Source organism: Sodiomyces alcalophilus, assembly GCF_042370955.1.
Source record: "Sodiomyces alcalophilus JCM 7366 unplaced genomic scaffold ACRALscaffold_6, whole genome shotgun sequence".
NCBI lineage: Eukaryota > Fungi > Ascomycota > Sordariomycetes > Glomerellales > Plectosphaerellaceae > Sodiomyces > Sodiomyces alcalophilus.
In genome coordinates, this window is record NW_027263537.1 from 469,236 (window position 1) to 494,408 (window position 25,173).

General features: G+C 51.6%; 5 protein-coding genes across 5 annotated transcripts; 2 read left to right on the forward strand and 3 right to left on the reverse strand.

The window, feature by feature from the left end:
- Positions 1-2,330: 2,330 nt before the first annotated feature.
- ACRALDRAFT_209476 (uncharacterized protein) lies at positions 2,331-3,901 on the forward strand (the record flags this gene model as incomplete). The annotated part of the gene is made up of 10 exons (XM_071022687.1): positions 2,331-2,428; positions 2,507-2,579; positions 2,670-2,723; positions 2,772-2,800; positions 2,832-3,157; positions 3,186-3,303; positions 3,364-3,438; positions 3,481-3,519; positions 3,555-3,626; positions 3,664-3,901. The coding sequence occupies 10 exons, from the start codon at positions 2,331-2,333 to the stop codon at positions 3,899-3,901; spliced, it is 1,122 nt and encodes a 373-aa protein (XP_070873038.1).
- Positions 3,733-6,146, reverse strand: ACRALDRAFT_1062979 (uncharacterized protein). Its single transcript, XM_071016704.1, has 2 exons — positions 5,631-6,146; positions 3,733-5,582 (listed from the first exon to the last, which is right to left on the reverse strand). The coding sequence occupies exon 2, from the start codon at positions 5,449-5,451 to the stop codon at positions 4,063-4,065; it is 1,389 nt and encodes a 462-aa protein (XP_070873039.1). The 5' UTR covers positions 5,452-5,582; positions 5,631-6,146; the 3' UTR covers positions 3,733-4,062.
- Positions 6,147-6,805: 659 nt separating this feature from the next.
- On the reverse strand, positions 6,806-9,373 carry ACRALDRAFT_1056336 (uncharacterized protein; the record flags this gene model as incomplete). Its single annotated transcript, XM_071015874.1, has 2 exons — positions 6,806-9,239; positions 9,330-9,373. 2 exons carry the CDS (start codon positions 9,371-9,373, stop codon positions 6,806-6,808), a joined length of 2,478 nt encoding a protein of 825 aa, XP_070873040.1.
- A 1,424-nt stretch (positions 9,374-10,797) lies between these two features.
- Positions 10,798-13,098, reverse strand: ACRALDRAFT_1062981 (uncharacterized protein). The gene has a single exon (XM_071016705.1). The coding sequence runs from the start codon at positions 12,937-12,939 to the stop codon at positions 11,077-11,079; it is 1,863 nt and encodes a 620-aa protein (XP_070873041.1). The 5' UTR covers positions 12,940-13,098; the 3' UTR covers positions 10,798-11,076.
- Positions 13,099-13,798: 700 nt separating this feature from the next.
- On the forward strand, positions 13,799-18,488 carry ACRALDRAFT_1075933 (uncharacterized protein; the record flags this gene model as incomplete). Its single annotated transcript, XM_071018451.1, has 4 exons — positions 13,799-13,887; positions 13,949-14,060; positions 14,122-14,271; positions 14,322-18,488. 4 exons carry the CDS (start codon positions 13,799-13,801, stop codon positions 18,339-18,341), a joined length of 4,371 nt encoding a protein of 1,456 aa, XP_070873042.1. The 3' UTR covers positions 18,342-18,488.
- Positions 18,489-25,173: the final 6,685 nt, after the last annotated feature.

Consider the following 25,173-nt stretch of genomic DNA (forward strand, 5'->3'; position numbering starts at 1 on the left):
CAGGATAAAAAATGATGGCAGGGTATCATGAAGATTCGTGTCGTGATTTGATGCCGGGAATATGCGGACACCACGGGAAACGAGTCGTGAAATGGAAGAGGTGCGCTGAAAACCGGCCAACCTGTACCTAAGCGTTCTTTTTTTTTGTCGATCTGATGGGTCGCCTTTCAACTGGTCGGTGACTGCTTCGACTTCTCTCCTTTACTCGACAGTGAGAGAGGCGGGCGACTCCAGCGGTGATATGAGTGGTAGGAAGGGAAAAAATAAAAAGGGGGGTGGGGAGACGGAAAAAAGGAGGGCGAAGAGGCAATAACAGGCCGAAGGCGTGGTGTTTGTTCGGGCCGGGAGCAAAGGCGACGAGACGAGATTGGGGGAACGTGGAAGAAAATAAAAATGAAATAAAAAATAAAAAAATATCGAGGCACCACCCAGCGGGAAAGGAGAAGGGGGGAACGGCGCGGGTACTGGGTGAACCAGGGCTTGGGGGTCTAGGTAGAGAAAAGGGGGGTGGTGGAGGAAAGGGGGGAATTGGTACTTGGGTACATGGGACAGTGTTGGAGAAACTCGGTACTTTGTAAGCACGTAGCAGCCAGGGCTTCTCGAGGCAGCAGTACTTAAAAGTCACAATCACACACTCACTCATCGGTGATGGGACAAGACGATGACGAAGATGGAGCACTCAAGGCATCTGAATAGAGGTACAGCATGGCATCGAATGTAGAGGGTTCGACCTAGGTATGTACGATGTTATAATGACTGAAGAGAATCATGAGGTACAATTATGAAAAAGCAGGAGAACATGTGGGGGAAAGGTGGTCGGGCATTTCCTTTAAAGCGGTGAAAAACAATGGGCTTCTGGCAGGCAGGGCCTTTGGAACTGAGCTACCGTATCCGGGAATGCGGCCAGCAATTACTATTCATCGCGGGCAAGATAGGGCTCGGGTCTCTAACGGTGTGCGTGACGACATCGGGCCGTGCGACTTTCTTCACCGGGCCAGCTCCTGTGCGTGGGGTCCAGGGTACACCGTACAATGCTGACGATGATGTCGAGGGACATGGAACGGAGGACGAGGACGAGGATGAGTAAATGGTGGGGAGTGACGAGGGACGAGATGGTGCTCTCGTCTTTATCCGTAGGTATTTGCCAGCTCAAGAGGACTTGGAGGGTTGGTAGCGAGAATGTGTGAGAGGATGAGAGATGGCTGCATGTGTGTCACCTACGTTGTACAGAGCGGCACTGGACCTGATGTAGAAAGATACGGAAACACGTTCGGAGGGCGGAGAGCTCGCCAAAACCAAGAGAGCGAAGTTATTAATAGGTACATGTAGACGTACTCTGTACCTACATACCGACCTTGAACATGTTCAACGATGGAAGGCCAGCTGGAGTAATATGCGGGACAGTATGAAGCAGACACCTATCCGTAAAAGGTAATCAGAAGCTATCCACGTTGTCTGTTGTTTTCGCGACGACTGGTAGATTTCGATGATAGAGGACAGTGGAAGCTTCCAAGAATCCAACGTATGTACTTCGTACACACTTGCGAAGTACTGTCCTATATCGGGGGTTCCCGTCAGAGCGGATACTATGGAATTGTTAACGAGGCGGCGGCCAGGTGGACCCTTTCCCGGAATATGGAGAATTTCTCGAAATGAGATTGGATCAAAGTGGGTTTAGGGCAGCGGGGTGCGAGAGTCCATGCGGAGATGGAAATGAAATTTTGCACCGGTCTACGGCACGGTCTACTTCACAGTCTACGTTGTATGTAACGTCTTTGAAGATTGACCGTGTTTTCCACGACACGGTCGAACGAAGGGCCAGTATTATCTAACCCGCTCAACGCTCCAAACACGTGTGCGAAACCCCCCAAATCAAAAGATACGGATTCAAGGGTCGAGTGGGGGAGACGTTGAATTACAGAATTAGTAAAAAGGAGTGCGCGTGCCACCCTTGCCCTCTCCTCCTCCTCCCGCCCTCCCCCGTTGGTGGTCTGGTCTCTGGTGGACTCCACCGATGAAGCTGCCAAGATGCGAGTGCGCCGATAGCTCATTTTCTACTCCATGGCCTGCTTCGCACAGTGCGACGATTGTTGCGGAGGAACGGGCGACTACAGTAGACCTATCAGGATATTGGATATAATCGAGGGGAATCTCAAAGTGCTGTAGTAGCAGGCATAGTACGAATACGCGTTATTCATTTTTGCGACTCGGGTTTGGAAGCCGAATCTAGGAACGGACATTCTAATTCATCATGCCTTCTTATCTCACCGTACGGTGCGTGATGGGCTCCGGGATTGCAATACATAGACTCCCCGCCGTCTCTTGATCAGATGCCAATTTTCAGAACCCAGCACAGTACAGTAATACACAGTGCGAATGTCATCGAGGCTCTCGTCTCCCACTCGAGTTCCAGCTTCGACCTACCAAAGTAAGTAATTATCTCCTCCCTTTTGACCTTTCGCTCCTCGATTTCGCTCCTTAAAAGACGCGACTGCTAGTGATCCAGCCGCATGCGTTTCGACATCCTACGCCAACAGCCCGACTTGCCTTTTGTCTGGTGGTATTGTATTGCATCGCATGTGAAGTATGTATGTAATTACATATGTACTCCCTACTCTAATTATTTTATAATTTCATAGGAAATATCCCGACAGGATTAAACACCCGAGTACGAGCCACATCGTCAGACGCCAAGCATATACCCACCAGTTCATTCCCGCCTGGTAAATGAATAGGGGCGCCTCTTCAACTTGTCGTCTTCTCCATGACAGGAAGCCACCCACCACCGACTGACCCCCTCGTTTGACCGACTGTGGCGTCCAACGGCCCAGGCTGCGGGCGCCACCCGAGAACTCGCCGACTGGTGGACGCATCCATTACGGCTTTGTTCATCCCACACATCAGACTCTTGACATCACATCACCGACCGATGGCCCAAACAGGCAGCCCAGTAACGCATCAAGCCAGCAGGCCCTCCTCTCATGCCACAACCGTCCCGTAGCACTCACACACCTGCAGAGTCGGCTCCTAGCCCTCGCTGGTCACGCCGACCAAAACATGGAGGTAGATGACGCTGTGCCGTGCCTTTGCACGCATTCGGCGGTTGCCTCTGATCCCATGCCTGGATATCCTTTCGCGTGCCGCGGATGCTATCGCAGTCAGTCCCTGCTTGCTATTTCGTGTAGGCTGCTCTCCCTCGGGTTCATGGCCTGTTTGCCCTGCGACTCTGGAATACTCTGAGCGTATGCTGGCACTTTCTGTTCCTAGCGTGGGCCGCGAAGGACGTGTCTTGACTTTCCCCCTGTAACAGGTAGCGATATTCGTACTTCGTGCCGTAAAACTCCAACATCTGCCTTGTTGCAGCCCTGTGCCGCTGATGTCGTACAACCCGAGGCACGGGATAGTGGGAGCATGCGCCCATGGCAACCTTGGGCCATAGTTCAAGGGAAGAGCCAGGCATCTGTGTGGAGAGTCGCATAGTGAGCACAAGGCGATTCTGGACCTGAGCGACTCCCTTGGGTGAGATCTTGCAAAGAGGTCAGTATCCAGTTCAGTCTCTCGGGGATGTACTTTAGCTGTGGCCCTGGCCTTTTCCGTGCACCGGACCTGAAAGTTCATGGTACAACGTGGACACTGAAGTTATATGTACATATATGTACCTAGACAGGTAGGGGCCCTACATATATCGAACATCTCCGTGCTTCACGTCATCTGTATTGTCACGCATGGTTTAGCAGCATCAGGGGCGAGAAAGGAGTACCATTGTCTTGATAGCTTTGGAAAGCAAAAGCGACCAAGTCTGCCATCCAAAGATACCAATTGGCCTTTCTATTTGCACATCACCTTCAATACCAACCCCTTGCTTCTGCTCATCTTTACCACCAAACCGCACCGAGACTAAGGCCACGGGCCAAGGCAAACACCGCCCTGAGAGACTCCTATCATCTAAACCCCCCATTTTAAACCCCCATCCTTCCACGATTCACATGGCCCTAGGATAACAGACCGACAAGCGGTCTTTCTCCGTTGGAATCCCCCTTCGATCTACTCCTGTTGCTGCTGCTACTGCGGCACAGCAGCCTGGTTTCCTCCCTCAAGATCTTCCCCGACGAGATCCTGCTGCTTGCGAGCGGCCTGGATGGCCTTAAGCTTTGCAGTGCCAAACCCAGCCACGCCGTTCTCCTGGTTTTCGCCGAGCCAAGGCTTCTTCGACTCGCCCAGGACACCACCGGCGAGGAAATAGACGACGAGGCCGACGAGGATGAGGACAAAGGCGACGGGATAGAGAAAGTGCACGGCGTAGCCAAAGACGTGGATGCCGATGATGACGCCCCAAAAGTTGGCGGTGAGGAGCGAGATGTTGTAAAACGCGGCCGAGGCGAGGCGCAGGACCAGCGGCACGACCGAGTAGAACAGGCTGAGGCAGAGGGTGAAGCCGACGAGGTAGCCGACGACGGGCCCCGTCCAGACGGCCTTTTGGAACGACGCGCGGTCGAAGATGGCGGCCTGCACGGCGAGGATGCAGCTGCCCCACAGGGCCATGAAGGAGAGCACCTCGGGCACGGGCCGCTTGGAGACGAGGAACTCCTCAAAGGTGTTGGTGAGGCCGTAGCACGTGGCGCCCAGGAGGGCGAAGAGGTCGCCCTTGAGCTTGTCGGCGGCGGCGTTCCGGTTGGCGCCGGTGATGTGGTCCGAGGCGATGAGGAGGCCCATGCCGCCGCAGCAGACGAGGATGCCGACGATCTGGAAGGGCCGGTAGCGCACGCGGAGGAGCAGGAACGAGAGCACCACGACCACGACGATGGCCCAAAAGTTGATCAGCTGCGCCGAGAGGATGTTGGTGTAGCGGTAGGCCAGCACGGTGAAGTAGTTCCCCTGCACGTCGAGGAAGGAGAGGATAAAGTACTTCCACCCGTCGCGGACGAGGGCGCGCCACCACGCGCGGGGGCCGAGCCGGTACAGGGCGATGGGCCACCAGATGAGCAGCAGGAGGATGTAGTTGAAGATGCTCTGGAAGGCGGGGATGTTGGCGCCGTTCTCGGCCAGGAACGACGAGAAGGTGTTGGTGGAGGTGATGCAGAGGGCGAGGATCTGGCCCAGCACGAGGACGACGTAGAAGTCGCGCGTGGTGAAGTAGGACCACCAGTGGACATTCTTGGCCTCGAGCGCCTGGAGTCCCCGGTTCACGAGCTCCGACTCGGGCGACAGCGGCTGCTGCGTGGCTGCTGTGCCGGACGGTTGATCCTGGTCCCGGTCCTGGTCTCGGCCCAGAGCGTTCTCGGAAGTCACGGGGCCCCGGTGGACCCGCGTGTTGGCTGGCTGCACGTCCGAGTCGCTGTCAGGGACTAGGGCCGGATGGACCTGGACGGTGGTGGGGTCCTCGGCAAGGCTCTTGGAGTCCTCCAAGCCGACCACGCCATGGTTAATGTCGTTCTTCGGGCTGATGGTCATGTTCGGTCCGTTTTCGTTGGAGTTGTCGACTGGGTCTCGAGTGACGATGGCTACTACTGCTGTCATACGAATCTGTTCCTCTATTCAAGAGAACTTGCCGAATCCCTCACACAACAGACGATCCCGACGAACTAAGATCATTAGCAAGGGAATCCACAAGAAAGTACATCCGTCCATACCTAAGCTATGTCGTGAAGCAAACTTATTTCTCTGCAAGAGGCGTTGGTTCTCGTATCTCCACTTTGACGATTTCTCAGGTATCCAAGAAATGTGACAAGCACCGAGCAGAGAAGTAATGCGTTGAATAAAAGAATAAGTTAGGTGAGTCTTTCTTCCGTCCCCCAGAAAGCAAGCGCAAAGACTTGAAGTCGCTTGCCGGTCGTCCTTATCCTCCGCGAGACAGGCACATAGATCTATGCGCCCGCGAGTACGTAGAAGTGTTGGCGTCCCCGAAGATGCAAGTCGACATAGAACGCGACGCTGAGGCGTGAGTTATCGTGTCAATGCTCGGATTGAGACGACGAACGAGCAAAACCTGCGCGTGAGAGACGCGAGACTCAGGGTCGAAGGATGTTGATGTGTAAGATGTGACGAGTGCGAGATGTATACTAGGCAATTACAGCCTCCCGAAGAAAGAAGACTGACGGATAGTAGTGATCAGAATCTATCCTTTTCCGAGAGAAAGAGTTACAGAGTAGATCGGTAGGAGTAGAGTATCTCCAAGTAAGAAAAAGTTTGGGAGTCGAGATGAGAGAAAAGTCAGTCCTTCAGCTCGAATCTTGGCGGTCACGTTGGCAGAGGCATTACCCCCCACGGGTGCTGTGGGGCTTCCAGCGCCTTAGCCCCTGTCGCCAGTGGCTACAGTGGACGAGGACCCTGGAACTGTCATCATAGCGGGACATCCCGACATGTATTAGTCACTAATTACAAATTCTGGATGCAGGGCGACTGTGATGGCAGTGTACTGGACCAAGAATATGTACAACGGCACAAATGTCTAGTGCCAAATACCTATGCTGTGGATTCTGATAATCATATACGTACAGCCGTACGGAAGCACCGTACTTCGTACGGACGAGGTACAATGTACGCAATGCCTTCGCATCGTACAAAGTACCAGTACAACCGCAACTCCCTTCAAGATAACCAGTCTATTCCCAACTCCATCGACTCGGTACGGGTATCTTATCGAGAATCCCCATCTATCTGTTCATACGTGTGCAGACACGGTCTGTTCCCCATATTCCAAGCTATGCCGACGCCTCTGGTGACCATGTTCTTCGAAACAAAAAAGAACAAGCATAAGACATGATAAGAAACTGGACAGTGAAAACTGGCCAAGCAAACACATGTGCTATATAAACCCGACTTGGAACTCATCTGCAATTCCCGTGGGCGCCCGCAGCCCGTGATGGGGTGGCAGAGGTTGTTGCGCTGGCGAGCCGGCATCCCTGCGCTTCGCCTCTCGCACATAGGGAGGTGTCCGCGGCCGCTCCATCAGATACCCGTCCTGTGACCACTGGGGTGGCGCAGTCGAATGGCTCTTCCCGGCCCCGCTCCCGCCCGGGAACCCACCAAGTCCTGGGCTCGCAAAAGGGGTCCCGGCAAACAGGCCAGGTGAGCTCGGCACGCTGCCGCTAGGAGGAGTGTTTGTATGTTCCACCCCGGCGGCGTCAGCCCCGGTAACAGCGACGCTACTGTCGGCAAGGGGCCAGTTAGCAGCAGACAGGCCCGGGCTAGCTTTCGCAGCCGTTGGTGCGCGGCTGTTGTCGACGGCCAGCGGCGTCGGCGCCCGCCGGGGTGACGAGAAGACATGTCGATCGTCCCACGCCGGGAAATGGTACGATGCCCCTTGGTTGGAGGTCAACAACTGTTCCTCAGGCGGATGCGGTCGAGGCGGCGCCGATGGCGGCACTGTATTGAGCCGTGGCGGTGGTGGGCGCCGCTTGCCCGGCGACAAGCCAGGACCGCGCTCGCCGAATCCGCGTCCCCACTCTGGTGGCGGTGCGGCACCGATTGTGGGTCGCCGACGGCCCTGCATATTAAAGTCCTGGGGCCCCTTGGAGGGGTGGTTCGGGTCGATATTGGGATGCGGTTCGGGGGCGGGACGGGCCAGAGGCGGCAGGTTGGCCTCCGAGGCCGAGACAGCAGACACATCGCGAGGGGTACTTTCGGCAAAGTCGACAGGCCGTCGAGGACGCAGGTCGGAATCTGCCGTCAAAGTCTCCCCAGGCGGCATGTTACGGTATGCCTCTATCGACGACGACGGCGGCGACGTCTGGCTGGGCGAATGTACCAAGGGAGAGCCGCGTTGCGGTCGGCCGTCGAGGAGCGCGGGGGACGGCCTTCGTGTGGCGGGTAATCCGTGCATGGGACCACGAGCCCCGTGAGGCGAGGATGATATTGAGGGGGACCCAGCGGACCTTTCAAGGCGAAAGTCCCCACTCCCCATCGCTGGCGTATGGCCAGGTGATCCCGGAGGTATATAGGCACGGAATTCGCGATTCCTCCCCGCCGTGGTTGGACTCGGCATGGCCTGGGGTGTATACGAACGAAAGTCGCGGTTCTCCAGCGGTGGCGGCGGGGGGCGGCGGGCATTTCTCAGTGGAGGGCTTCCGTTCCTACTCGAGATGCCGGGGTCATCTTGGTACTGGCCAGGCTTTTGGACATTCAGCGACAGGCTGCGTCTGCGGGGGGCGTTGAAAGTGAGCGTGTCACGCTTCGCTGCAACGTTCTGGATGACAGCTCTACCCATCCCCTCCCAATCGTCGCTTATTTGGGGTGGCGAGGCGGTCGGTGACGGCAACAAAGTCGGCGCCTGGGCTGTGGTTTCGGTGGTCGGGCCGTTTAAGCCTTCCGGGGAATGTGCTTGCCTACTCGCCGCCGGCCTGGCGTTCATGTCGGACTCCATCGCAGACCCCATCGATGGTTGGTCTACCGGCACATTGTCCATGGATAAGGGAGGTGAAGGATAGGCGACGGCATGCTGGAGTGAGTCGTTTCGTGGGCCGGGTTGGGTAAGCGGGGGTCTCAGCTCGTCGCCCGGTGCTGGATAGGGAGCCTGGTCCTGTTTGCGCGGTCTCAGAGGTTCCGGCACGAGAGGGTCCGTATCGGGCACCCGTGGCTGGGGTCCCTCCAGCTGCTGGGGGCCAGTGCCGAGAGGCTTCAGGTCAAAGTTGAACTGGCTCAGTGGACTGGTGGAGACTTGGGGAGGCGGCGGCGGTTCCGGGGTCAAGGGTGGTGGCGCGGGCCTGGCACCAGTAGCGGTAGATGGCCGAGAAGGAGTCGGCGTGAAGCCAGAGCGATCGCGGCAGAAGTGGACGTCCAACGGGTTTACCCAGGGTTTCCTAGTCGAGCCAGGACCAGCCGATCCGGGTCTCTCCATCGTAGCTGCACCGGGTATGCGGGTGAGATGAGGCGGCTGCAAGGGACGCAAGGGACTCGACGTGGTGTCGTTCCAGCGGGCGTGCAGATTATTGTCCGAGGCGAATTGCCTCAAGTTTGTCGAAGAACTGTTACTGATGCTAGGTTGTGTGGTGTGCAGTATGGTAGCAGGTGCTGCGACGAGGTCGACCATGGGGGAACTGGAGGAGGCGGCGGGATTGAGATAGGGGGCACGAGGTCGAGAAGAACGGAGAGAGGCGGCCGTGTCGGGGCGAGGGATGGAGAACGGGTCATTGAGGAGGTCATGTTTGTTGAGGGTCGTCCCAAAGTACCGATCGTCGTTGCGGCTGTTCTGTTCGTTCTTCTTCCATTGTTTGACACTTTCTGCGGTCGTGTTGGCTTTCCTGTATGGGCAGAGCCGCAAGGGTTAGTTGGTGGTCAATGGTTATGGATGAGGATCTTGAGAGCAACGGGCGAAGGGCAGATGACCATACTTTTTCTTATCGCCTCCGAGCTTCAATCCAAAGAAGGACACCATGGCGGCAGTTTTCTCTTTCTTTTTCTTGTTGAGCGATTCCGAACAGGTGACGAGTTGGACGACACGCAGAAAAGTCCACAATAAAGCCCAATCGGGGCGGACTCCGAGATATGAGGAAGATGCCGTTTTCCGAGACTGATGTGAAATGTAAAGCCGGTCCAAGCTTTTCTAGCGCGAGGCAAAGGTATCACGAGGTATCACGCCTGCGTGTCGATAACTCGGAGAGAGACGAAAAGAGTATTATAGCAAGCGAAGAGAGGGTAAGACTTCTCAGGCCGTGAGGCCCATGTCTCTCCGTCTCGTGTACCGCGCGGATGGTCGATTTCCCTGGGGTCGGTCGAGTCGTCCTGGGAGGGTCCACGAAAAGAAAGAAAAAAAGGAAAAAAAAAGGGAAGAAAAGAAGACCAATAATAGAATGCAACCTCCCGAGCAAATGGGGTGAGGAGATCAGGGGCTCCCACTAGTCTAGTCTGGCCCAAAGCGTATTATAGGGAAAACGTTGCACGTTCCTGGGCGCGGTATCGAATGCCGTGGTATCGCGTCGTTGACGGTGCCGTCCCCTTGGGCCTCGTGCTCCTCTTAAGGTCGTGCCACCTGGTCGAGTGTCCAGGTCCCCTCTTTGCCAAGCGACAAAGCAGTGGGTCGAGACGGTGAGACTCTGTTTCTGGCCGAGTCGAGACAAAACAAACAGATACAGCAGGTGATACAGAAGATCAAACAGAAGAATGTGCGTGGGATGAGAGGTGCGTTTGTTCGGATTGAGTCAGAGTAGAATAAGAGGGAGTGAGTTGGGGACTGCGCAGGTCGTCTGTTCGTTTGTTGGAGGTCCAGACATGGACAACGAAGAGGGCTCAGAGGGCTGAATCAAGGTGCCAAATACGACAGCATCGGTGATGTAAATGGCATAACCTCTCTGCTTGTCAGTGAGAAGTGGGGGATGGAATCAGTCGGTGCATTGGAGAGACGAGAGAGAAGTCTGGAAGTCGTATGTATTTACGTATGTATTTACGAAGTAGGTACCTTCTTCTACGCATTATCGAATGGGGTCAGTGCGTGTGCATCGCGACTGCAGATTTCGTGGATCCGTGCGACAGTCACCGCATCCATTATTAATTTCCAAGGCCCGTGCAAGGGAGGAATGGAAAGGGACGGACCATGGAATCAGGGGGTTCAAAGTCGGGGCTACATTGCTAGACCTCGGCCTTATTAGGTCAGGTACGAGGACCATTGTCATCGTCATCGGATGACAGGAGGGAGGAACTCGAATTCGGGAAGTGGCCGCGCGGGATCAGGGGTCAGGTATCTCTTGGCATCCAGGTACGCGACCACCTAAACTCAGGTACACCGTTGTAGGTATCGCGGGTACGTACAAAGTAACGCCACCAGCTTCAACGACTCGACAAGACTGTCACGGCATTATAACCCATAATTATAATTAATTACACCACTCTGAGCTAGTACGTACACCATCATCGAGAAACATACGTTGTTAGTTGCCAAGGCACGACTTCTGTCCGCAACCTCGAGGCGACTGCGACAGACAAGCCTGGACTGGTACGAAGTACGGATTGTCAAGAAAAGAAAAACAAAAAAGAAAAGAAATTCATTTGTATACCCGTAAATCACACCATGATGCGCCTATGACCTCCCACAAGTTGCCAGTATTCCCAATGCTATCCCAGATTCAATGATTCCATCCCGTCTCAACAATCGCCGCTCCAGTTCTCCCTGATCCATTCCCCGACCTTGTACGTCAACGTCTCGTGGTCCCACTGCTCCACATCCGCCTCGTCATAATCACCCCCGCTGAGCTTGAGCGCCGTCATGATCCACGGCTCGACAAAGTCAATGAACACAAGGTCGACCTTGTCCGGGCTGCCGTCCTCTTCCCGGAACCCCACCTCGGCCTGCACGCAGTTTGGCACCGCGTACATCTTGATCGGCGACCGCTCCGTGTCGTCGCCGTCCGTTCCAAAGTCGTCCTCGGTCGTGTACCCCTCCAGCAGTTCCGGCTTTGCTGACACCCCCGGCTCGGCATCGTCGCCGCCTCCTAGAGGTCGTTGCGCGGAATCGGGTCCGTCAAGTCCAACATACCCGCCGTCGTCGTCGGTGTCCATAAAGTACTGCTGCTTGGACGCCATGGCCTCGGGCACGTTCAGGAGCTGCGTGTTCAGAGACGCCTGGAACACGCGGCCGGCCCGGTTGATCAGAGGCAAGACCTTCTTGGCCACCCGGTAAGGGACATCCGGGACGTAGCGGAACTTGCTCGTGAATGGGAACACGAGGTACGTGCTGTCCCTTGTAAACGGACCCTTGAAGATGTCAAACCGCATGGCCCCCGTGTTGGCGATGATGAGCCGCGGCTTGTCCTTCCTGTCTTTCCTGACCACCACATCAGGCAGGACTTCCTCCTCCAGCCAAGTATACATGCTCTCCCGGCCGGGGTACTTGGCCCGGTTCACCCAGAGGTCCCGCGGCGCGCATCCCAGCTTGTAGTCGAGGTCGAGGCTCACTCGCGCCCGTTCAATCATCTTGCTCGCTTGCCGACCGCGCGGCGTCGGGAAAGTCGACTCGTTCAGGCCCGTGTGGTGGTATAGTCCGTACAAGTTGTGGTCGATATATCTGCGCGAGAAGGAAATGGACCCCTTCGCCTCCGCAGCGACCTCGCCATCCTCCGCCTTCTTCTCGATCCCGTCGACAGACGCCCACCCGATCGTCTCCATGTAGCGACCACTCGCGATCCCGTACGCCTTGTCGTCAAAGCGCCGCGCGTCCCGCACGTGGACGTGCCCGCCGAAGAAGAGGATCGGCGTGAACCAGTGCTTCTTTCTAATAGCTTCGAAGATGGCTCTGGATTCCGGCATGCGCAGGCCCACGTGGCCCGTCACCACGAACACGTCCGGCTTCTCCTCGCGGAGCACCGTTTGGAACCACTCCTCCTGGATCGTATCCTCGACCCGCTGCACGACCGTGTTGTTGGCGTTCTTGTCAAAGTCGAAAAGGAACCCGAACGCCACAATCTCCAACCCCTGGTTCTTCGTCCGGAACTTGCGGTACCGCTGGGCCATCGGTACCAGGACGCCCGTGTTGTCGTCAAAGTAATCGAGGTTGGAGGCGACGTAGTTCTTCTTAAAGTTCGGAACCGTGGTGTTGTGCTCATAGTCGGCGGCGGCCGCCTTGTACAGCTCGTGGTTGCCCGTGCAGAGGACGTCGATGGTCTGCTCGCGGAAGATGTCGTAGGTGAACAGGCCCTTGGGGCTCGACGCGTCGTAGAGGCCGTTGCCCTCGATACGGTCGCCCGTGTCGATGACGAGCAGGTCGACGCCTTTCTCGTCGGCCTTGCGGCGCATGTGCTCGGCGAACGACACGTAGTCGCCCCAGTCGGCCGAATACTGCGGTTCTTGTAGATGACCCCCGAGCCAGCCGTGCGAGTCGGTCGTGTGCAGAAAGTTGAGCTGGCCCCAGGTAAGCTCGCGCATCGGGGCGGCAACCGGTTGCGCAGCGCCAGGCTGGGCGGCTTGGGTGAGCCGCCACATGGTGCTGAGCAACAGTGTCGTGATCAACATGGTTGCGAGGGTTGGGAAGAGATCCCACCAGGATGTGGTTCTTGTTGCTGTGCTACTGTCGTTTTCTTTCTTTCTGTCGTCTTTGGATGTGTCTCGTTGTCGTCGATGTTGTTTCCCCAGGCACTTTGACGCACCTCACGTCCTTGGGGGGAATCCGATCCTCTGTATTACCTGGAATCCCTAGAGCTGTACTTCGTAATGACCTTCCACGCTTACGCCCGACTGGGCTCCACCTTCTTATGTCATTGCATGCCTAATTGTCTAATTGTACTCCATAAAAGCCCCACTCACGACTTCCTACAAAGTCCATTTTAGACATGTACAAAAACCTCATCCTGTATTGTATTGACTTCAAATAAGTAAACACTTTTTAATTATAACAACGTTTTATTAGGAAAAGGAATCTCTATCTTCCTGATATGCTTGCAATGAGTTTATTAATCCCGCATTGTTTCCCTTAAAATACATCTATATTGTCAGTGATATAGTGTACAACGTATCGTTGGACATTCTCTAGGTACATACGAAGTACGGGTAAACGCTTAAAAGGGCGCAAGGAAAAGGTCTAGCCGCTCTTCTGTGGCTTATGCGTATTGTGGCTGGTGCTCAGCCACCGCGACCCTTTGACTCAATCGCGAAAACTATACTTAGACTTGCTGCACGTCAACATTTCAATGGTGGGGTACGCCGTCCTACATATTCTTCCTCGTCGCACTGCCTCTGAACGCTCCCACCCGTGGTAGCAAATGAATCGTCTTTGACCGCAAAGACGTCGGGTAGACGTTGACTCACCCGCCTTCGCGCCTTTGTCGATTCTTCTCACCTCGCCGCCTCTGCATCCCGCGACAGCTTCAAAGCAATGGCTACCCTCGCCACCGTGGCCCCGGTCAAGGCCCAGCTGGTTGAAAATATTCCCAAGCGGTTCCGGGGCCTCAAATTCGGAATTCAGTAAGCCTCTTCTCGTCGTTCATGTGGCTGCTGAAGATAAGCTAACCTCTTGCCTCGCCAGGTCGACCCAAGACATCACGAACCAAGCCGTCCTCGAAGTATCCGACCGACTTCTATACGACATTGAGAACAACCGAGCGCCCTATCAGCATGGCCCGCTTGATTCACGACTGGTGAGAATGCCTCGCCTCAGCGCTTTGAAAGGGCTCTATATCTAACCGATTTATCTTGCAGGGCACGTCGAGCAAAACCGGAAAATGCGCAACATGTCTCGAGTCCCTTCAGAACTGCACCGGCCATTTCGGCCACGTCCGACTTCCTCTGCCGGTTTTCCACATAGGCTATCTGCGGTTTGTCATTATGATCCTGCAGGATATCTGCAAGGTGCGCCCCTTCCACATTTCTCTGTGGGCTTCGAAGCTAATGGGACTTAGGACTGTGGCCGAGTATTGCTTTCCGAGCCGGACCGACGCTCCTACCTTAAGGAACTAAGACGGCCCTTTTTGGACAACCTCCGGCGCACTCAGATCACCAAGAAAATCAACGAACAATGCCGCAAGGTCAAGAACTGCATGTATTGTGGCTCGGTGCAGGGCCAGATCCGCAAAGTTGGTGTCCTCAAACTCGTGCACGACAAGTTTGTCAGCTTCAACAAGTCGACGTCTATGAAGAAGATTCCGCCCGAGAGCAAAATCTTGTTCGACGAGTCTTTCAACGAAGCTAGAAAGGCAAACCCCGAACTTGACAAGCATCAACGCAAGGCGATGGAAGATATGAACCCCATGAGGGTCCTGAATCTCTTCAAGATGATTAGCAATACCGACTGTGAGCTGCTTGGGCTGGATCCTGTCGAAGGTCGACCCGAAATGTTCATCTGGCAGTTTCTCCCTGCTCCCCCCGTGTGCATTCGCCCGTCTGTTGCACAGGACAATGCAAGTAACGAAGACGACATCACAACCAAGCTTGCTGATATCGTGTGGGTTAGCGGAATGATTCGAGCTGCGGTCCAGAAGGGCTCGTCCATCCAAACCATCATGGAGCAATGGGAGTACTTGCAGCTCCAAGTCGCCATGTACGTGAACAGCGACGTCCCGGGTCTGCAGCAACATGGCTTCGGTAAAGCCGTACGTGGTTTCTGCCAAAGACTCAAGGGAAAGCAAGGCCGGTTCCGAGGCAACTTGTCCGGAAAACGTGTCGACTTTTCCGGAAGAACAGTCATTTCGCCCGACCCCAACCTCGGAGTCGATCAGGTTGCGATTCCCCAGCTCGTGGCGAAGAACCTGACGTACCCCGAGAAGGTCTCGGATTACAATATCAACAAGTTGCGGGAACGTGTTCGCAACGGACCTAACGTCTGGCCAGGCGCACAGCATGTTATCAAAAGGGGCGACGGCGGCTACAAGATATCGTTAAAGTTCGGCAACCCCAACCAAGTAGCCAAGGATCTTCAAGTCGGTGATGTGGTTGAGCGCCATCTGGAAGATAACGACATCGTCCTCTTCAATCGACAGCCTTCTCTTCACAAGCTCAGTATCATGAGCCATTTGGTCAAGGTGCGACCATGGAGGACATTCCGGCTCAACGAGTGTGTCTGCGGACCGTACAACGCAGATTTCGACGGTGACGAGATGAACATCCACGTCCCGCAGACAGAAGAGGCCAGGTCCGAAGCCATCAGCCTCATGGGCGTCAAGCACAACTTGATCACCCCGAAGAACGGATCGCCCGTGATTGCGGCGACCCAGGACTTCATCACAGCGGCGTACCTTTTGAGCAGCAAAGACGCCTTCTTCGACCGCAAGACGTTCACCCACATGTGCATGCACATGATGGACGGGAACGTTCACTTGGACATCCCGCCTCCTGCCATCATGAAGCCCCGCGCGCTCTGGACTGGCAAGCAAATCTTCAACGTCTTGATGCGACCCAACAAGGATGACCCGGTCAAGATTAACCTCGACGCCCGGTGCAAACAGTACAGGGCCAGGCCCGGGCAGTGCCCCGACATGGACCCCAACGACCAATGGCTTGCCATCCGCAACTCCGAGGTCATGTGCGGCAGGATGGACAAGTCGACGGTGGGCGACGGAAAGAAAGATTCCGTCTTTTACGTCATACTGCGAGACTTTGGCGCCGACGCTGCTGTGGCGGCCATGAACCGACTGGCTATGCTTTGCGCTCGCTACTTGACAGACCGCGGCTTTTCTATTGGAATAGGCGACGTCTTCCCAACAGAGCCTCTACTCGAACGAAAGGGGCATCTGGTCAAGGATGCCAACAAGCAAGTCGACACCTTGATCGAGACGTACAAGAAGGGCGAGCTCGAAAAGGCGACTAGCTGTTCCGTGGAGCAGACGCTCGAAAACTCCATTTCCGGTCTTCTCAGCAAGGTCCGAACGCAGGCCGGTTCGCACTGCATCGAGACGCTCAGCCGCAACAACGCGCCCCTGATCATGGCTCAGTCCGGCGCCAAGGGTTCGGAGATTAACGTGGCCCAGATGATTGCTCTGGTCGGCCAGCAGATTATCGGCGGTAAGCGTGTTGCCGACGGGTTTCAAGACAGAAGTCTGCCGCATTTCCACAAGAATGCGCCCCAGCCCCCGTCCAAGGGGTTTGTGGAAAACAGCTTCTATTCGGGCCTGCTGCCGACCGAATTCATCTTTCACGCCATGTCTGGACGTGAGGGCTTGGTAGATACGGCCGTCAAGACGGCTGAAACCGGATACATGTCACGTCGACTGATGAAATCCCTGGAGGATCTCTCTACGCAGTACGACGACACGGTCAGAACGTCCAGCGGAGGCGTTGTCCAGTTCCAGTTTGGCGGTGACAAGCTGGACCCGGTCGACATGGAGGGATCTGCCAAGCCTGTCAACTTTGATCGGACTTGGACTCACGCGGAAAGTTTCACGTCCGACTCGGACGAGCCCACCATGTTCCCTGATGATATTGTCAAGTTCTGCCTTGACGTGCTTGCCAAGGAACGGGCTCACTACCCGAGAAAAACCCTCGAGTGCCGTACCGAGATCGATTTCAACCACGGCGATGAGTTTCACACGGATGAGCATGAAGGCGCAAGAGACTTTCTCCAATCGATTGAGACGTATGTTCGCGGTCGCGCCCAGAAGCTTGCTAGAGTCCTAGAGCGCGTCGGTTTGCCGTCGGAAGGGTCGGCCATGGAGCTGGATCTCGATGAGGACCAGAAAGCGAAGAAGGCCTACGCCGAGCGCGTCGCCAAGGTGTCCCAGACGGCCTTGAAACTCTTCCTCAAACTGTGCCTGGAAAAGTATAAGAAGGCCCACGTCGAGCCCGGTCACGCAGTCGGGGCAGTCGGCGCCCAGTCTATCGGTGAGCCCGGTACTCAGATGACGCTGAAGACTTTCCATTTTGCCGGTGTCGCCGGCATGAGTATCACGCAGGGTGTGCCGCGAATCAAGGAGATTATCAACGCTTCCAAGCTCATCAGTACGCCTGTCATCACGTGTCCTCTGATGCAGAACAAGGAAATCAACGCGGCCCGCATCGTCCAGGCTCGCATCGAGAAGACGTACCTCGAAGATGTCCTCAGCTTCGTTGAAGACGAGTGGTTCGCCGATCGGGGCAGCGTGGTTCTTCAGATCGATATGGAGGCTCTGTCGAACATGTACCTGGGTATCAGCGTCAGAGACATTGCCGAGGCGATAGTCAAACATAAGAAGTTGAAGATTCAGAGAGAGGATTTGAGTGTCGACGCTGACAGGATCACGGTCCGAGTCCGACCGGACGATTCAGCCAGCGCAAAGAGAACCGCTCGGTCCCGGGCGATGGCGGCAAAAGACGACGCCGACCTGCTGGTGCGCGCCAACCACCTCCGACGGGTACTACCGACGGTGGCGATTTCAGGTTACCCGGAGGCTACACGTGCCATCATCCAGAAGGACAAGGACACGCACACGGTGCTGGTTGAGGGCTATGGGCTCTTGGCGTGCATGAATACAGAAGGTGTTGATGGGAAGAAGACCACCACGAACAACGTCATGGAAGCGCGGACGGTGCTGGGCATCGAAGCGGCTCGGTCGACGATTGCGCGCGAGATTAGCGAGGTCATGAAGGACATGAGCATCGACCCGCGCCACATGCAGCTGCTTGCGGATGTCATGACCTTCAAGGGCGAGGTCCTCGGCATTACGCGGTTCGGCTTGTCCAAGATGAGAGACAGCGTTCTGCAGCTGGCGTCGTTTGAGAAGACGCCCGATCACCTGTTCGAGGCGGCGGCTGGCATGAAGACGGATGAGATTGAGGGCGTGAGTGAGAGCATCATCATGGGACAGACCATGTCGGTGGGGACGGGGGCGTTCCACGTTGTGCGGCGGCTGGCGCTGGAGAAGCGCGATATTGGCCAGAGGAAGACGGCGTTTGAGGATGCGTGGGTGTCTGAGGCGGCGCGGAAGCGGACGCAGCGGCGACAGGTCTGATGGTTTGCTTGCGGAAGCTGGTTGTATTTTACAGTAGAGAAATGTAAAAGATTTGCCCAAGGCGGACAGGATGACGGTATGCAGAGGTGATCTAATTTCAGAGCGGTAGACTAGCACAGGGTTAGACTACGTTTAAGCTCGTAAAGGAGACAATATAGTTCTCGGCCTAGGGACTGTTAAGTCGTGGGGTCGTTGATAAGGTAGGTTTGATATTAAGGCCCGTTATTCCGACTATACCACTTGGTTATTCCGACTATAGCTCAGAGATATATATAACGTAGACTATCTTATATACACTAAGCCTGACCCACCTTAAAAGTGGTTATTTATTTAGTACAGGTACCTGCGGTCGCCCGTTTTCCGCTATTTTTACCGCTAAGTTCCGTGACTTGCGTCCATAGTGCCGTACTAGGTACCGCAAACTTAATAATTATTAAAGATACCTTAATAATTATTATAGGTACTTCGCTATATATAGAATATAAGCCAAAAAGAGGTTATTATCAGAAATTAAGGTGCAGGGACAGAAATTAACGTATAAATTATAACAGAATCCAACCTATTTTACTATATTAGGATATACTCTTATTAACGGTTCGACTATTATATTAGTTCCCTATATAGAGTTTTACCGGTCGCTATCTATACCGGTCTTTGTGTTTAACGGTTCGACTGTTACGTCAATTCCTTATAGATAGTCACCTAATCTACGCCTCCTACGCGGAGTTACGGTAAATATAAGACCGTTAAACCGTTCTCCGAGTTTAGTTACTATCCTAATCGCTATAATAGGCTATATATTACCTATATACTATATCGAGCTGCCCGTAAGCCCCGTAGTCGCCGATAGTATCTAGACCCTTTATTATCTCCTCCTACTATACACCACTATCCTATACTATACTAGCACTAAAGCCCGTATAGCGCTGGATCGGTGCTAGCACTATACCGGAGCTAAAGCCCGTATAGCGCTAGATTAGTGCTAGCACTATACCGGCACTAAAGCCCGTATAGCGCTAGAATAGTGCTAGCACCAGCTAAGTCCTAGATAGACCAAGGTTTCCCCGTGGCTATATAAAGCGGGAACCTTACCCTCTCCTTTAGATAATCTATCCTATTTATATATTATTTACTACACCCTAAGGTAGCCTAACTTAAATCCTTTTATAGGTCTTATAGTACTGGCTAGCCAGAGATATATACGGTTAGTGTATATTAAATAGTAGTAACTAGAATAAGATTATTCGATCTTAGTAAGGTTCGCGTACCGATCCTATTAAACGACTATAGAGACTATTCTAGTTACACGACCCTAGGGTAAGTAACTATCCGTCGTTAATAAAGTGCCTCCCCTTAAATAGGACTAGGCGACGAGTAGCGACTATCGAGCTATAGCCTAATAGCGCCGATAAAGAACTATTTACCCACGCGCCCCTTACTACGTTTACTAGCCCTCTAGCGTAAAGTGTAGAGGTCTACGTACTAAACCCCTATTTAGTTAAATAGCTATATATAGCGCCCTAAGCGGATATATAGCTAAAGCGGTACCGGTTAATTATAGTCCACTAAGTAAAGCGCCTCCCCTTTATTAGGACTAGGCGAGTAAGCGATAAGTATAAGAGTCTATAAGTGCTAGTTATCCGACGGGCCTATATCTAAAACGACCTATCAAATACTAAATAGCACTATTATAAAACCCGCTTAATAATAACCGACGCTCCTTACCCCGTTCTCCTAGACTCTCCCCCTACGCTAAGGGATCTAAAAGGCGTATATCCCCTCGCTATAATAGCGAACGCCTATCTAGATATAGCCGAAAAGGTTCTTACGCCTAAATATCGGCTACTCCTCTTTATAGCCGAGTAAGCAGGGAACCTCCCTGGTATTAGTAGAGCTAGCTATACTATAACCTTTAGAGGAAGAGTCTTTAAAGCTATCCTGCCTCCTTAGCTAACCTATCCTACTAAGTAGGTTACTTATTACGACTTTTTTATAAAGGTATTCTATAATTAGCTAAAGAAGGAACCCGAGTATATCGACCTTTATAAGTCTATGGTTATACCCTATAGTAGTATAGTAAAGGGAAAGGAGCTAGCCCCTTTTACCGCCGGCCACGATTCTCCGTATAACGAAAGGAAAGTCCGTAGACTTTAGTCAAGGAAAAGATATTATAGAAAAGGCTCGATAGCTTAGTATCGCAGAGTAATCGCAGTATATTCGTTAACTAAGCGCTGACTTTAAACCAAGACTTTAACTTAAGGGATTAAACTAATCCCTTAACGTACGCACAGAGATAGGTTCGGATCGGTGGTCCGTGCGCGGCCATCGGTCCGACTATATACCGATAGGTCTGCGATTATCTCGTTACACTGCCCCCCCCCCTAATAAGTCTGGTCCCATAGACTTATATTATCGTGATACCTTTAATTACGCGTTTATCGCGATTAATTATCTCTATCTGGTTCTACGCGAGCCCTTATTAAAAACCCGTAGGGAAAAAGAGTGGCCGCTCCTTTTATTTACCTTTTCGGCGTTCTATCGCCAACTATATACCTCGTGATTTATCCGAATATTACTATAAAAACTCCGCGATACTTATTATTATTACCTATAGTTATCTAACCTTTCGCGGATAATATGCCTAGCCTTAGGTAACCGTTTAGCGACGAGTATATAATTCCTCGCGTAATTTCCCTTATAGCTCCTACTTTTCTTCCTATAACTATCTTCTATTATTATAATCGCCGACTATTCGCCGATTATTAATTTACCTATCTTAATTCCATTACTATTAATAATATTAATATTATCACGCCGACTAATCGCTATTATATTATCGGTTAATTTATAAGTTACTATAGCTCTTCGCGAGCTATAATATAATGCCGATAACGGATAGGAATTAGTTATTAGGGATAAGGCTCCCTATTTATTTTATGTTTCTTAGCTAGATTTATATATTAGTATTAACTATTTTAATAAAGCCGGCGATAGCACGGGGGCTAGTCGCTATATCGCCTATACCCGGGGTTATTAGTAATACGTCGTTATAGGTTCGCTAACTCTTTAGCGTTTTTCTATACTAATTAGTTATTAGATCCCTGATTTTATACTAAGTGCTACTTAGTTACTATAGAATAATAGTAAGCGTATTTATATAATAGATAATAATTTAACGCCGATAGCCCGGCGTCGCTTTTATAAGCGTATCTCTAAGGCCTATAAATAGTTTTATATAGTTATAGACCGCGGTAAGAAAAAGCTTACCGCTAAGGATATAAGTTTAATCGCTAACCGCTCGGCTACCTATTCCTAACGATTAGTAGTCTTAAATACTAGTTCTAGACGAAATCTTATCCTTACGCTCTATAATAACGGTTAACTTTATACACCGTCTTAGTCGTATTAATAACGCCGAAGCGTTAGCGTTATTAGATTAAACCCGCCCGCCTTACGAGGGTAACCTCCGCGACGTTAAGTCGCTTATTTTTTTCGTTAAGGACTTAGCGATAAACGGTTACCGCCTATTTAATCGTGAGGATCGCCTTCGAGGCCTTAAGGCGTTTCCGTCTTTAGATAGACTCGCCGACCTCTTAGCGGCCGTTAATAATCCTTAACGCCCTGCTCTGGCTTATTATTTCGCCGGTCGCTTAGCGGCTACTCGCTATAGTTATACCTCCGTCGATAGTAATAATAATCCTTTTAGCGATAGTTCTAATAAGGCTATTAAACCTATTCCTTATCCCGCTACGGCTCGCCCCCGCCGCCCTGCTTATTATTAAGCTTCCGCTACCTTATCGGCCACTAACGCCCCGGCTCCTATTAATAATACCGTATACACGCTACTAGCGTTTACCTTATCGGATAAGGACGATATCCCTTATTAGCGTATTCGTACGCCCCGCCGTTATACCCCCGCCGCCTAGCCGGCCCCCGCTAATAATAACGATATTATAGCCGCCGCTATTAGTAATAAGACCGACTTTTTCGGTTTTAGTAACTAATTTTTTTTTTATTCGCTAAGTAACCGCCGGTAATAATTACCCGAAATAGCGTTAAACTTTATTCTAATAGTTTAGGATTTTATTTTAGGACTAGTCGGGGTTTAACCCTATTCGTTTAGTTACTATAAGGAAAAGGTTATTATAACCTATAATTAAGTTCTTATTTATATCCAACGACCCTTCGGCGCCTTATACTATTTCGTAGTCGTCCCACTTTTTATATATATATTTTTTATGCTTCTAGTACCTCTTCCGGATCCCTAAAGCGTTTTCTAGGTGGTCCTTTAGTTCCTAGGTATTATACTCTACCGGCTAGCCTGCCTACTTTATAAGATAAAACGTTTTCCCTTATTCTTCCTTATAACTAACGATATCTTCTACCTCCTATTCGTCTTGCTCCTCCTCTAGAAGCGGGAGATCCTTCGCCGATAGCTTTACGGCTACTCGGTCTTTCCACGGTTCTAATAAGGATACCGGGAATATATCGTGTATCCTTATATACTATAAAGGAAGGCGAACCCTATACGCCTACTCGCCGATCCTCTTAGTTACCTATACCCGAATATATTATAGTACTAGCTTTAACCCTTACTAGAATCGGAAGTTCTTTATAGATAGTCTAACGATATCGCCTACCTTATACTATTACGGTTAGTGGCGCTTATTATAGTGCTAAGCCTAGTACTCCGTGGCACACGCCTAGTATTCGCGGACTTTCCGCTAAACCTCCGCTAGTTTCTTAATACGTTCTTAAACGCCCTATACCCGGGTATTATCCCTAGGTCGAATATATTCCACTATACATAGATAGTACCCGTATAACGCTTTATATAATAAGATACTAAGCGAGGAGTGCTTATTATTATTATAGGCGAACCCTGCTTTTAATAACTAAATAGGCTATTATATTATTATATTACCCGCGATCGTTTATAGGTACTTAATTAGGAACTAATACGTTTATTCCGTTTAACTATCTATTTACGGATAGTAAGCGGTGGATAATCGCTAAGCGTTCGCCCGCTTATAATAAAACTCTATCTAAAACTAATTAGTAAATAGCTTATCCCGGTTTATTACTATACCCTTTAGGCTATTAAATCGGTACTTAATTTCCCTATATAGTAGCGCCGTTAGCTAGGGTGCTATTAGGTCCTTCCGTGTAGGGATAAATAGGGCGTACTTTATATACCGGTTAACGATTATTAGGATAGCGTTGTATATTTACTTATTAGCCCTTTTTATAGGCGGTAGACCCGTAATAAAATCTATACTAATCTTTTAGAACGGATACGTAGGTAACGGTAGCGTTTATAGCTAACCGTATAGCTTATATCGTGGCACTTATACCCCTTAACACGCTAAATATACGGCGACGTAATCGTGAATATCCGCCGCTAAGTCTACCTAGTAGAACTTTCTTAAAATCAGCTTAAGCGTTTTATTCGCTCCTACGTGCCCGGCTTAGGGGTTATTATAATGCTATCGCAGGACCTCCGCTCTTAGGGCGCCCTGTATAGGCAGTACTAACCGTCCCTTAAATAGTAGTATATCCTTATCTTTAAGAGAGTACCCCGCTCTTTTTCCGGTCCCTTAGCGAATATTCTTAATTAAGGATATATAATCCGGGTTAATAGTCTATAGCCCTTTAACTAGATCTTCTAGTTCCTTACTAATAGTATACTGACTTACCGTTTTATTCCTAGCTAGCTCTCTAGCTATAGAATATAGGATATACTAATCCGGTATTATAGTAACCCTAGCCTTAGCCTTAGGCGTTAGCGATATCCTATCGGCGACCCTTTACTAGGCAGTCGCCCTATACCCTACGTCTTATATTCAGGAGCGGGTAATAGCAGCGATAATAACACGCCGGGTGCTATTAGTAGGATATAGGGGTCGTAGCCCTTTTCCGTCCTTATCTCTTAAGCTAGGTAGGGCCCCCTCTTATAGAGTCTATACCCGTTTACGCTTATTAGGCCTATATTCTGGTAGCGTTACCCGAGCAGCTTAAACGTATACGATTTTTACCGCGTTACTTATTAGGGTAAGGTGGATACTCGTGATCTATTAGCGAACGCTTATCGGGAGGTCGCTAACTAGTTATAGTCTTTACGATAAGGTAGGAAGTATATTATCGTATAGCGTCTTATCCACTATATAATCCGGCTATCTTAATAGGCCGTTTACCGGGTTTATTTTACCTAGGCGGTATTAAACCTCGAAGTCGAATAATAATAATCGGTATACCTATTTAGCGAGCCTTCCGCGAAGGTCCCGCGCCGGCGCGTTTAGCATGCCCTTAAGCGCCTAATAGTCTATTAGCACCGTGAACGCCTATCCTATGCCTTTAAGATAATAGCGCTAATACTCGAGGCTCTTTACTATAGCTAATAGCTCCTGCTATCCTATACCTTATCGTTACTCCGTTTCGGAAAGCTTCCGTAAGAAGTAGGCGACCGGTCGCTATCTAGTCTTATACTTCTAACTTAGGATCCCGGTAATAGCCTTATTTAAGGCGTCCGTCTTAACCCTTATATCCAGCACTAGGTTCTAGTGCCGTAGAATAGTCGCCGACCCGAAGGCGACCTTTAGTAACTTAAACGCCCGCTTAGTGTTATCCGGAAACTTAAAAGGTCCTTTCTTTTTACCCGCCTAACTACCTTTTAATAGCGTAGTTAACGGCGTGGTAACTCTAGAGTATCCCTTAATAAACCTCCTATAGAAATTAGCGAAACCGAGGAAAACTTAGATATCCCGGAATAACTTAGGCGCCGGCTACTCGGCGACTACACGTATATATTCCGGATCTATCGCGATACCTTCGC